Source organism: Rhagoletis pomonella, unplaced genomic scaffold (assembly GCF_013731165.1).
Source record: "Rhagoletis pomonella isolate Grant_MI unplaced genomic scaffold, Rhpom_1.0 Rhpom_scaffold_00002, whole genome shotgun sequence".
In the NCBI taxonomy this organism is placed as follows: Eukaryota; Metazoa; Arthropoda; class Insecta; order Diptera; family Tephritidae; genus Rhagoletis; species Rhagoletis pomonella.
The window spans coordinates 107,735,927-107,750,556 of NW_023458556.1; the positions used below are offsets into that span (position 1 = coordinate 107,735,927).

Below are 14,630 nucleotides of genomic sequence, written 5' to 3' on the forward strand. Positions count from 1 at the left end.
CGTATTCGTATGCGCTTTTTTGCACTTTTTCTTTAGAAATGTGGTTCTTTTTGTTTCTACCCTGGTATCTGTATTTTCATTACCCACTCCACAGTGGCGTTAAAGGTTCAATGCAGCCGCCCCCTGTCTATGCACGCATGCGCATGCGCATACACACAAATTAAGTTTTATTTTCTGAGCAAAAAATAAAACTCAAGAAATAACGATTATTTTCCGAGCAAAAAATAAAACTTAAAACGTAACGATTATTTTCCGAGCAAAAAATAAAACTTAAAACGTAACCATTATTTTCCGAGCAAAAAATAAAACTTAAAATGTAACCATTATTTTCCGAGCAAAAAATAAAACTTAAAACGTAACCATTATTTTTCCGAGCAAAAAATAAAACTCAAAACCTAACGATTATTTTCTGAGTAAAAAATAAAACTCAAAATATAATGATTAAACTTGATTTTTATAAGTAAAAATTAAAAAATAAAAATCAGTGCCGCTGAAGGTACTCCGAGTAATAAAAAATATATTGGTTTACTCCTTATGCACGTAGCATTTCTCTTTCCGCGTGATTTTTTGAGTTGAAATTTCAAAGGATAATCGTTATTTGCGGTCCCTGTTTTCTTTAGACTTGCTGCACCTAATAAAAGGAATCGGATAAATTAGCAGACGTTTCCTGTTGTTTTATAAAAAGCTGGATAGAAAATTAAACTTCGCAAAGTGTGTTTTTTTGTCTTTTTCGCCAATAGTTTTCTGTAGTTAAAATTAGACAAAAACGCTAGGCAAAGACGCTTCTCCAATTAGACTATAGACATTAGACTATAGTCTATAGATAAAAGATCAGTTAAAAAAGACCTAACCAAGTTTAAAGTACATCCATCTTTTGTATTCATATTTTAAATAAAATTAATAAAAAAATTACAAATGATGTAACTTTTTTAGGTACAATCTGTCTCGTTTAGATGCATTTATTTTATGATATTGGGTACAATCTGAAATTTCCATTTTTCATCCCTGGTACGCAGTTCTTAGGAAATTTGCTACGCTTTCTACTACCGCTTTTCTAATATTTTTTGTGAAAAAAGAGCACAATGCAACCTATGCTTGCAACAGAAATCTATGCCCGTTCCATTATTTCTTGAGGAAAGAGTGAGGCAACAGGCTGCTGTAGCATCAGATGTCAAAATTCCTTGGACACACACACCGTTTTCTTGAGAGTTGCATACTGGCCTTAAAGGGAAGTACTAGGTTTAAAAAAAGTAGATACTCATTGCTTAAATCAAAATATAAAATATCTAATTCGTGCAAATTTCAATGTAACTAGATTCAGTTGTCATATTTTTTTAAATGAAGCAGTGGAATAAACCATGATACAAAAAGAAGGTAATTTCATTTTACAATTTTTGACACAAAATAAGTTTTTCAAGTTTCATGATTTGTACAAAATTATGAGCAACCTTGCCACATTGATAGCAATCAAACAATACATCAGAGGATTTAATGTTGTGCGTGCGAAATGTTCAGTTATTTGTAAAATGATTTTTCGGTTGGAAGCGGAGGGGGAAGGTGTGTGTCACCTAAAACTCATTAGAAAAAAAAGTATAAAGCTTAAGAAAATTCATCCTTCGCCTCCCTGCCCCTTCTACAGGCACTCGGGGCCCATTTCAAAATGGGGAAAAATTAGCATTTTCGCAAAGAAAAATTAAACTCGTGTTAGTAGGCCATCAGCAGTACTCTTTTCCGCGTTGGTGGCCTTCGGCCGCGCTAGAAAAAATAACCTCATCAGTCCAACTCCGGTTACGTCATCCACAGTATTTTTGTGCAAAATTGACCTCCAAAAAACTGCATGTTTTAAACCGAAACCTTTATTTTAAATTAAAGTACAGGCCTTTGGCTAGACGTATATGTTTTGATTCGGGTCACGCGTTGGGACACGATAACCTAAAATCATTGTACAAATAACCGAACCTCACCCAAACTGTGTTACTTATGCATTTTTCTATAAACAAAAATTTTCTAAAATGAAAATGCACTAGTTTTAATCTTATGTGGATAATTTTTGTCACAAAAACATAGTTTCGTGCTTATATTTATGTATATATATTTTTTAGCTGCGCCACGTCTTTATCAGAAAATTCCCAGAATCCAAAAATTGGTACTATTACAAGTTGCAGGGTAAAGCAAAAAACTTTATTTTAGAATATTTGCACAGGTGTATCGAGTTCTTTCAGTTTGAGAACAAGCAAGACTTTTCTTTAAATATTTTCATCCAACTTCAATAACTTCAAAACTTTTCTTTACTTTGTCAAGAAACAAAAATTTTGCTGCTAGTGAATCTGGTAGCAATGCTTAAACATTGACTTGGACTGATTACTGCTTTTTTACGTGGAATAATTTTCAAGCACTGGTCTGATACACCTTTTATTTTTGGCTTCCTACACTACTTTTCGATGATTTTTTTTAATCAAATAATCTTTGCCATCTGTTTGAAGCAGATACTTTTTAAAATGCTCGCACCGAATCGACATCGATGTACCCAGTCCTGAAGTGGTGCCGATATTTTCCAGCACTAATAATATTTGTTTCTAATATATAGTTTCCAAGTAAAAAAGCAACTAATTTTATCCTTTACAATCTTTATCTCCTAACGAGATGGCTGAGTCATTTCGCCCAAAGGTGATATGGGTTCCGGGTCACTGCGGCATAGAGGGGAATTGTAAGGCCCACGAACTGGCGCGACTTGGCACGAAACTTCCTTCTGAGGATATAAACGATGAAATAGGAATACCATTACAAATTTGTAAGCTACTTATCTCCGAGAGGCTTACTAAAGTAGCGAACGACAGGTGGCAGGACGAAATCACCTGCAAAACTGCCAAACAATTATGGCCGATGCTCAGCGCCAAACGTACTGGCCTACTACTGAGTCTAAATAAGCCCAATATTGTATTATTAGTATCTGTCATAACAGGACACTGCCTAATTGGCAAGCAATCCTATCGACTTGGTCTACGTTTACATGACTTCTGTAGAAGCTGTCAAGATGAAGAGGAGGAGGAAACGATTCTGCACCTGATGTGCCAGTGCCCTGCTCTATCCAGGTGAAGGCTCCACTCTCGGTAGGCAATTCTTCGACAACTTGGAGGACCTTAGATGCGTCGAAATCAGGGATCTTCTAAAATTCGTTCAAAGTTCAAAATGGTTTTAGGAGGGATTGGGAGTTGCTGACCTCACATGCGGCATCACAATGGGCCCTGAGCCTAAGTGTGTCTTATAGACGACCACGACAACCTAACCCTAACCTATCCTTTACAACCCAAACTGAATATTCACTGAATAGCGTATGCGATCGATTATTCATTCCTAACACTGGCCCAGAGCTGGGCGATAAGGATTACAATTACTAAACGATTAGGATTTCAATAATCCCAAAAAGTAAAGTAATCCTTAATCGAACGAACTTAGATTACGATTGTAAATCGTTACCTAGGATTACTTCTATTAAACATCAATACAAATCACTGCCAATTATTTTATAGAGTAGACCGCTGCAGTCTTTATACATACACACATATGAAACAAAATGTTAATCAAATAAGAAAACTTCAATATTTCCAAAATACAGATATTTACACAAGTAACAAGGACAAAAAAAATCCAGATCTCTGTGGTGAAAATTTACATTATATACTAAAACCAACATATATTCAATAATTGTACTCAATATTAGCCTTTAACAATAATAATTTTTGAAAAGAAAAATCAGAAAGAGTGTCTCGACGTGGACTACTTCTGATACCAGTGAAAGACAATGATCTCTCCACCGGTGCCGACAAAGTAAGTGGAGTGCTTTGTACTTCAAGGAAGCCTTTTTCAGCAACGGATACTTTATAAACCGCTCCCGACTAGAGTCAGCTTCGTTCAAGTATTTGAAAAGTTCCTAACATATAATATTTGAACGGTTAGTTTGTCCACCATCATTTCGGTCAGATGAATCGCAAGCTGTGCTCAGCTTGCTCTCCAAAGTGACTGCCACTCCTTCCAATAATTGAAGACCGTCTCCCTGTGTCATCTTCTGAAGTTTGACACTTAATGATACTAAGCGACTCCTATGTGCCATGCTGGCTCTGCGATGGGATTGCCCATATAAAATGTGCTGGTTTAAGCGGTAGAGTATTAGACGCTATTAACGAGGGTAAGGGTCTTCGTTGGCCTTGTCAAAAATGTAGATCAACCGAAGTTGATTTATTTACATTATTCAGGCAGTCCAGAAATGGTTTTTCTGAGATCGGGAAGGATCTGTCGGCGCTTGTTGAGAAATTTAAGCATTACGAAAAAATGTTTAGGTCTTTCACTTGTCTCGACGACCCTCCACACTCTGAGGATAGCCGAGAAAATAAAGGTGGGCATGTTATTAGTCCACCTAAAAAGACAGCCACGGATTCTAGTAAAAAAAATCCTCCATCCCAGTCCTTAGAACTTATTAATTTATCTTCTCCATGCCCTCAGGCATTGGAGCCTCCGACTTCTAAAGCCATATCCACTAGGTCTACTTCTAAAAATAGTCAAACCGTTGATTTAACAGTGTTGCCATCAACATCTCAAGCTCCACTGTCTAACTTAGTTCCTCCGAATAATTCGGAGCCCCGCACATCAGACATCATTACCAAAAAGTTGGTTGTAATTCCTCCGAGAAGATCAATCTTTGTCTCTAGATTTGCTAAAGATACTTCTTCGGATGATATAAAGTCATACATATCGACTAAAATTAGAACTAAAGATGTATTTATTCGTAAATTTAATTTTAAATACGATCGCGATATTTCATCTTTTAAAATTGATGTAGCTTCCGAAGATTTTGATTCACTACTAAATAGTTCATTTTGGCCGACCGGGGCGTTTGTTCGCGAGTTTGAGTATAAACCTAATAAAAGTAATAATAACGTAGCTAAAATTTCTAATCTTAATTCGGATTCAAAAAACTAACACGCAAGTCTAATTTAAGTATTTACTATCAAAACGTTAGAGGTTTGAATACCAAATTAACTGACTTATATTTAAAAGGTTTTGACTGCAATTATAATATTATTTCCTTGACCGAAACATGGCTCAAACCTCTTATTTTTAATTCCAAAATTCTTCCAAATGAATATCAAATATACAGGAGTGACCGCGTGGGCAGAATCGGCGGTGGTGTTCTTTTTGCGGTGCATTCATCGATACCATCCGAGGAAGTTAGTCTTCCTGTCATTGAATATACCGAATTTAAATGTATACGTGTACAGGCTGGAAAGACTTATATTTATTTAGCTCTTTGGTACATCCCTCCTAATTCTGCCGTATCGGTATATATGCAGCTAGTTTCTTTACTTGAGACCGTAAATGCAATGCTTACGGCATCCGATTCTATGATTGTTTTGGGCGATTTAAATCTGCCACATATTTCATGGAACATCATTGACACCGATGTTGTACCAGTTTCATCTAGAGATAGTTACAATGTTTTTCTGGAGGAAATGGCTGAACTTTGCCTCAAACAAATAAATATATGTCCAAATAAGTTTGGAAAGGTCTTGGATCTCGTTTACGTTGATGATGTTCCGAAGGCCTCTATTAATCGGTGTGATCCCCTAGTTTTGCCGGAAGATGCATACCATCCTGCTCTTGAGTTAAGCTACGAAATCATAAATGAAATACATAATAATAAGTCAAGTTCAAGTACTAGATATGTTTTTGCGAAAGTAAATTTCAGGAAAATTAACAAAGAACTTTCAAAGTTATCTTGGCCAATATATAGAGATGACGTGGAGCGTAGCGTTGAGCACTTTAATGATACTGTTTTCAATTTGTTTCGAAAGTATGTGCCAATACGTAATATTGTTCATGAAGAACCAATACAATTATGGTTCACTAAAGAGCTTAAAAAATTGAAAAATAAAAGGTCGCACTCTTTTAAACTGTATAAAAGAACGGGCTTACACAGCGATTACCTAAGGTACTCAGTTTTGCGGCACTATATGCTACTTTGCATTAAATAAGAAAGGTTATAATTCATATTTATGTAAAATTAAGAAGAATTTAATTAACAATCCTAAATCATTTTATGGTTTCGTAAATTCAAAGCGTAAGGCACATGGTTTTCCGTCCGCTATGCATTATCGCAACACTGTATCTAGCGACAGCCAACTCATTGCCAACATGTTTGCTCGGTTCTTTAGGTCCAATTATTCTGTAGACTTCCCTATAAGTGGAGACTATCCGTACGAGGTTTGTCCAATCAACTCTGCTTATATTCCAGTAATATCTTCCGATGAAGTTTTACACTCTTTAAAAACCTTAAAAGCGTCATTTAGGCCTGGACCTGATCATATTCCGACCTGTTTTCTTAAAAACTGCGCTGAGAACATCTGCGAGCCTTTAACAACTCTATTCAATTTGTCACTTAAACATGGCGTTTTTCCGTCAGCCTGGAAGGAGTCTTTCATAATACCACTTCACAAAAACGGCAGCAGGTCGTCTGTAGAAAACTATCAAGGCATAGCGAAACTCCGCTATCCCCAAATTATTCGAAGCAATTATTGTTAACCAGCTGACATATTCTATATCTTCTTCAATTACACAATCTCAACACGGGTTTTCTAAAGGAAAATCTACTATGACTAATTTATTGGAGTTTACAACTCATGTCTCAAACGGTTTTAGAGAAAATGCTCATAATATACACCGATTTCAGTAAAGCTTTTGACAAAGTATGTCACTCGTTACTCATCCGTAAACTCGACCTAATCGGCTTTCAGCCCAGTCTTCTTCAATGGATCTCATCTTACCTCTCTGATAGAACACAAAGGGTTATTGTTAATAATTGTTCTTCCAACATCATTAAAGTTTCTTCAGGAGTTCCTCAGGGAAGCCACCTTGGTCCGATTCTGTTCCTGATATTCATTAATGATATTTCTTCTATAATAAAACATTAAAAAATTTTAATGTATGCCGATGATGTGAAACTTTTTAAAACATTGTCCTCTATCGAAGAAAGGTCTTTGTTACAAGCGGATCTGAACAACGTGGTTAGTTGGTGTAATACAAACTATATGCCTCTAAACCTTCAAAAATGTAAAGTTATGTGTTTCTCTCGGAGGGCTGTTCAACCAGCTGTTTATTCAATATCAAATTATAATCTGGAGCAGGTATCCAATTTTGTCGACCTTGGTATCACAATGGATTCCAAACTCAATTTCAACCATCATATTAATGTTACAGTCAATAAAGCCAAAGGCGTTTTTGCATTTGTAAGGCGATGGTCAAAAGAGTTCAAAGATCCTTATGTTACAAAAGCTCTTTTTACCAGTTTAGTTAGACCTATACTAGAATACGGATCTATTGTTTGGAATCCCCGCTACCAAGTTCATTCAGAAAGGATTGAATCAATTCAAAAACAATTCTTGCTTTTTGCATTGCGTAATTTTAACTGGGATTCAGATTACAATCTCCCCCCTTACACAAGTCGTCTAAAGCTCATAAATTTGCCTACACTCGCAAGTCGCAGAGAAATGCTGGGTATAATATTTATCGTAAAATTAATGACAGGCTTGATTAATAGCCCGGCCCTCCTGGCTGAGGTAAATTTTAATGTTCCTTCTCGAGTGTCAAGACACTTTCGACCTCTATTTTTAAAGCCATGCAAAACTAATTTTGAACTAAACGAATCATTCCGTGGTTTATGTCAAGATTTTAACTGTCATTCCAGCACGTTTGACGTATCGGACTCGATTTTTACTATAAAGAAAACTATTATTTCCACTCTCAATAATTGAAATACTATCTTTAGCATATCCAATCAGCTGATGAATTTGATTCTGTAGCTGAATAGTTTTAGATCTCGACACTTAACGAACTCCTGTTTCCACTACTCGGCACGAAAAAACTAAAAAAAAAAAAAAACGGTTCTGCGCCCCTCGTGTCGGTTGGGCGGGAATGGAGGGTAAAAAGCCGTTGGGATTAATTAATTAAAGATGGAATGAGACATCCAAAGAGTATATTTTGCTCGACTACCTGTTGCACTTATTGGTGACATTATGTTGCAGTCTTCATGTAAGTACTGTAAGTCACTGAAGTCAATATTGCAATTACCAATGAGTCGCATAATGCATGGAGTTTTTTTTTATCATGAAGTAATATACATATATACGAGGAACGGCATCAAACAACGAATTCCATCTCGTTACTACTGGAACTATCAAAGCCGATCCAATTTATTTTTGATAATTTTTTGAAAGCCTTATTGGAAGTAATTTAGAAGAAAGCATGGGTGCATTCCAAAACGTCAAAATACGAAGCATCAGTCTTTTATTTCTAAGCCTCAGCAGATTGCAAAGCCAAATGTGCGCACACATTGAATTATCTAGCGTTTACGTTTCGTAAATTTATAGAATTATAAGATTACTCAAAAAATTAAAATTAGAAAAATTGTAATTTTAAAATTATCACGAGATTTTTTTTATAAAGTCATTGTCACACAAATACGATGTCATATTTCTTTTGAAAATACCCATTTATAGAGTCAGAAAATAGTTTTTCGTTCATGATTGAAAAGCTATAAAAACGAATGATTTGATTTTGCATATATTCATTTCATTTTCATTTATTAGACAGTTTCTTTAGTACAAAAAGAGCTTGAAAGCTCTTTTATAGCACAACTGTAATTATTGAAAAGCTATAAAAACGAATGATTTGATTTTGCATATATTCATTTCATTTCATTTTCATTTATTAGACAGTTTTTTTAGTACAATAAGAGCTTGAAAGCTCTTTTATAGCACAACTGTGATTATGACATAAAAAAACTACTGAGAATTAGACCTAAAACTAAGATTAAACAGAATAAATACTAGTTACAATGATGTAGGAGATGAAAGTTAAAAATATAAATAAAAAACAGTAAAAAAGTAGCTATAAATAAATAAAAACATAATTCACAAAAATGAGACTCTGATATAAAAATACACCTAAGACTTAACTGTCATCGGTGATATTAATTCTGAGCTTGCATAACGCTTGACAGAAGAATTTACTATTAAATTGCAAAGTCATAATTAACATCAGTGATGTCAGTAAGGTTCTAACATCACAAAGTAGTTTTTGTGAAAAATGCAGACATAGGGCCTCGATATTGTTCTAAAAAGGTAGATAGCGAAACCCAAAGTTAAGAACATAAATTTATTGTTGAAAATACGAGTACAAAACGTTTTTAAATTTGCTCTTATTTAAGCTACTGCGAATGGAAGATGGAACGCAATTCCATATACGAACAGCACTGACGAAAAATTGTCTTAATGATGTCACATAATTATAACTAGGCACAATCAAATCATTATTATTGTTATAAAAATATTTCTTATATTGAAAAAAAGAATATACAAATATGCAAAAAATATGTTAACAAAAAAGTATTTTATTCGTAGCTCTAAGGACTTACAAACATCTATGAACATGCACTAGGCATAGCTATATTCAAATATACAACATTAAAATAACCAATCCAATTTCAATCTAAATTTTACTCAACATTTTCCTCTAGGGTGTTCTACTTATGCCCTGCACCCTGTCCGAGAGCCGAAAATTGCGCCTCAGAAGAGCTTTCACAGAAGCAACTAACGAAACACTACAATGCTCTAAAATGGTATTTAAACTTACAAGTTTCAATAATTTTCACGAATTCTGATTTAGTTAGAAATGCCCAAGTGTATGCCTGCTTTATCAAAATGCACCGTTAAGCTAGAAAATATCGTAAAAAGCATAGTGAACACATACGAATATAAGTAAATCCATACATAACTACATATGTACGTAGGCGTAGTTAAAAGAACCCCTGAAATACCACTTTTTAACGCACCGTATTGAGTTATTGTATGAAAATGTAACCGCTTTGCCCTTGATTAGATTTGCCACACACTATTTTGTTTTCACTGCAAGAATTGTTCCCTGCTTATAAATGTACCTGCATGTTCACATATGTACATATAACTTTTTTGACAATATAATATTAATATACGATTATCTGATAATAAATATATCGTCGTTTAAAGTACAAAACCGCGTATCAACAAAATGTAAAATCGCGTATGTGAGGTTTCATAAATTATTTTCTAGAGAGTAAAAACACTCATATTTCAAAATGGTTCTCTTTTTTATAAAGCAATCGCATTTCTGGCTAGTGTATTTCAGGACGAATGGATAAGGATTGAGCCAAGAGCTTGTGTGAGCAAATCCAATTTTTGGCAGCAAATGCCATTTACGCGGTTTTGCAGAATGACGGTACGCGGATTTGTACTTTAAACGACGATATGATTATTGAGTTTTTTCATTGCAAATGCAGACAGATTGGGCCTACTTTATCAAATTTATTGATTAGCTAAAATTTTTTGATTTATTTTCGGGATGTAACATGCTATTTATTAACTGGCCGAGATACATACATATCAACGAATTAAAAAAAAAATATTTTGTTAATATTTAATTTTTTACGGTCCTCGTGTTTTTAAATTAGTTTCGTTTCACAACCCACACACATATGTACACTAGAGGTGATATACTCAAAGGTGGGTAAAACTTCTTTTTTTGATAATTGCCTTTTTTACGTACAAAGTACTTTTACTTCGGATGTGGTAACTGCATTCGTATTTTTATACCCGAGCGCACTTATGCACAAGGGTATATTAATTTTGTTCACATAACGGTTGTTTGTAACAGCCAAAACGAATCGAGATAGATATAGACAAATGTATACATAAATGCTCGGAATGAATAGAGAAGTCGATTAAGCCATGTCTGTCTGTCCGTCTGTCCGTCCGCCCGTGTACACGATAACTCGAACACAAATTGAGATATCTCAACGAAATTTGGTATGTAGGTTTCCATTTATCCAAGGTAGGTTGGTATTGAAAATGGGCGAAATCGGACTGTAACCACGCCCACTTCCCATGTAACGGTAATTTCCAGAAATACGAAAACTGTGATATTTTAGTAACTACTGAAGATAATTCGCTCAAAATTGATATTTTCAATAATTTTCAGACGAAAAATAAGAATATTATAAATTTTTGGAAAATGGGCGTAGCCACGCCCACTTATGGTTACATGTGTATATCTTGGTAACCGCTGCACAACTTTCTTCGAAACTTGGCACAGTTATTGGCATTGGTACGGCATACCAAATGGCCGAAAATTTTTAAAATCGGACAATAACCACGCTCACATCCCTTACAACGGTAATTTCGAGAAATACAAAATCTTCGATAAATCAGTAAATATTAAAGCTAATGTATTCAAAATTGATGCTTGCAACAATTCTTTACCAAGAAATACGTTTATGGTAAAATTTTGGAAAATGGGCGTGGCACCGCTAACGCAGGACGCTAATTTACTCAACATTTTTTACACCCGGATTACCATCTAGCGGTAGCTTTCGGAAAGGTGAAAAAACATATATTTAATACATGCGCCGGGTATTTAATGTTCGGCTCCACCCGAACTTAGACTTTCTTACTTGTTTATTTTTAATTGCCGCTCCTGAGTTTGCAGATTGAAGATATTAGTGAATAGAAACCGTAAAGAACAATAACGGGTTACAAACTTTGGAGCGTATAGGGATCTAATAAAAGCCCTGAAACGGTTATGCAGTTTACTGTTTTTATTATTATTTACTTATAAGTTTTCCCTATAATTTGGTAGCGTACTCGGCATTCTTAAATGAACTAAAAACAACAAATCCCTTTTTTTATATCAAAAAAAGTAAAATACCGTTATGGGCGGGAGCTTTTAATGTTTTAAGAAACTTATGGTTTTCAAGGCTTTAAAACAGAGATGGGCATTTTTTGATTTTCCAAGCACATTGTCGCCCGTAAGCCAGAAACATGAATGTGTAACAAGTAATTTTTAGCAAAAAAAAACCGACTTCAACTCCCATATAAAAAAAAAATATATATATATATATATATCTCATGATCCACTGATCGGATCTCAACCAGACCATTTCTGAGACACTACCTTTCCGATGCAAAAAGAATTATCGAAATCGGTTGACGTGGTCCAAAGTCATGCGGTAACATACATAAAAAAAAAAATATTCCGACGAACTGATAACCTCTTCCTTTTTTGGAAGTCGGTTAAAAATGAAAATTTTGGGAAATCAAGGTTGCAAGTTTTCTTACGAGAAAAGCTCAGTTATGCAAGACTTAGACTTGACTTGACTGGAAAATTGTATATCTGGCAAATGAGCAACGCGTGTATGTAGTTACTCAAAATAACAACACAATTTAATCGTTTCTAAATTTCTAGGTAAGTTAAGTCTAAGTCTTGCATAACCCAGCTTTTAACTCTACATTTATGCAATTCAAATTGCAAGCTAAGTGGTTTCCGTGTACACATGGTATTCTGGGTTTTGGTAGAACATCCAAAGGTTAATCAAGTCAACCCAATAACTCACAACTAAACAAGTAATTTTTAGCAAAAAAAAAAAACCGACTTAAAAAAAAAATATATATATCTATATATTTCATGATCCAATGATCGGATCAAAACCAAAAACCGACTTCAACTCCCATATAAAAAAAATATATATATATATATATATATCTCATGATCCACTGATCGGATCTCAACCAGAGTATGGGACCACCTCTGAGACACTACCTTTCCGTTGCAAAAAGAATTATTGAAATCGGTTAATGTGGTGCAAAGTTATGCGGTAACATACATAAAAAAAAAAAAAAAAAAATATTCCGACGAACTGATAACCTCCTCCTTTTTTGGAAGTCGGTTAAAAATAAATTTGCACATTAATTTTTCTGGCATGGTGACGACATGTAATTGGGCTTCAAAATGCTGCTTGCTGCGACGTCGACACATGTATACCTCAGGAAAAGAATTACATGTGCAATATGTTTTTCCTAATTTTCGCTCTACGAAAGAAGAGTAAAACTTTTTGCTGTATGCAATTATAAAGGCCTTTAGTTTATAAGTCTTTTTGTATGTTAAGTTGATATTCCTCTATAATTTTAACTACCCACGGTGGTTTGGAACCAAGTTCAACCCAAAGGTCTTGGCAATTCCAATTTTCTTGTGAACTTCTTTTCTATTATGCTTTCTAAGTAATTTAAGACGAAAAAGAAAAAAATCGTCAGACAGATTTTTGCGATAATCGAGTTTTTGTGTTTTTTGTGCTGAAGACATTGTTACTTAACAGAAAGTTCAACCCAAAGGCCTTGGCACTTCAGATATTCTTATCAGTTTCTTTTCTATTATGTTTTCTAAGTAATCCAAGACCGAAAAGAAAAAAAAAACGTTACACAGATTTTCACGAAAATCGGGTTTTTCTATTTTTTAAGATTGCTACTCAACAGTTAGTTCAAATCAAGCGCACTTTAAACTGTTTTATAAATTTTATTTCTGTAGTGCCTTTTGAGTAATTTACAGCCAATTTTTATCGAATGCAATGTAAGTGAAAAACGATTTTAATTTTTTGAATTTTATATGGAAATTGACAGAAAATAAAAATAATTTTCCATTTAAATTGCTGGTGAAATCGGCTGTTAAAGTCAAAAACAATTTTTGCGATGCTCATTTGCTTTAATTTTTTCTGCTAGTGACATTATTCTTTAGTTGTGCGGTTATAAAAATGGATACGACACACGCTTTAGTCGACTGAGAATTTGTTTGCTTTGCTACGGGAAATCTAAAAATATGTTTCTGATAAAAAGTAAATTGAAAGACGAAGTTGAGAAGTATTTAAATATGACGCTGCCGATGAGCGACTTCCTTCTGTTATCTGTAGTTACCAAGAACGATAGAATACAAGATTGCGCCAATCGAGCTGAGAGCAACTGGCCGTGACGTCAACAAATACCAGAATGAGAGAGCAACACGAACTCCACAAGAAAAAGAGGAAGCATCGAACAAAAGGCAGTATTGCCAAGTTTTGAACTTGAAAAAGCACCAAATTTTTATTGGTGTATTTTATGGGCATTATATACATACATACATAATTTTATTGTAAGGATGCCGACTCAAATTAATAAAAATCAATGTTTCTTGCACGACGGTCGATTTCTTCCGGCATGATTGAAGGTGCTGCCACATATTTTGTTGTCGCTTATGTCACTGTGCCATGATTTTGTTAAAATTTTTGTAAAGTGGCTTACCACACTTACGATTGCTATAAATTTTGCTTCCAGTGTTTTAAGATTTTCTAATTTGGTGTCTTCAAACTAAAAACAAAAGCACCAAGCACCAACCTCAAAAATTTTAGCGTTTTGAATACCCACTAAATTTGGTGCGAAAAGCATCAAGTTGGCAACAGTGAATGTATACAAAAGAATTTTATGACGTCAGTGATTGGGTGGATGCTGTCAAATCGACGAAGAGAGGGTTAGCGGTCCGCGGTCTGGATCGTGTGTAGTTACTATGAAAGAATTTTGTATCGTCGAAAAAGTGGCATGCAAATGAGTATTAATGCTACAAATTATTCTGAAAAATATTTAAAAAAAAGTGACAAGATTAAAATTCAAACGTGCCTTGCAAGTGTCAACTTGCTAAATTACCGAAGTGCGGAAACTACTAAGTGCAGGTTGTGAATATAACAG

General features: G+C 34.6%; 1 protein-coding gene across 2 annotated transcripts in view; it reads left to right on the plus strand.

The window, feature by feature from the left end:
- Positions 1 to 9,751, plus strand: part of LOC118734303 (small conductance calcium-activated potassium channel protein-like) — a 109,294-nt gene extending 99,543 nt beyond the window's left edge. The window contains exon 3 of one of the 2 annotated variants that reach the window (XM_036464022.1): positions 9,569 to 9,751. In XM_036464022.1, the coding sequence (XP_036319915.1) occupies positions 9,569 to 9,712 (144 nt within the window). In that variant the 3' untranslated portion in view covers positions 9,713 to 9,751. Of the gene's footprint in view, positions 1 to 9,259; positions 9,354 to 9,568 lie in introns of those variants that run through there. The other variant, XM_036464023.1, reaches the window with a different exon arrangement.
- The last annotated feature ends 4,879 nt before the right edge of the window (positions 9,752 to 14,630 follow it).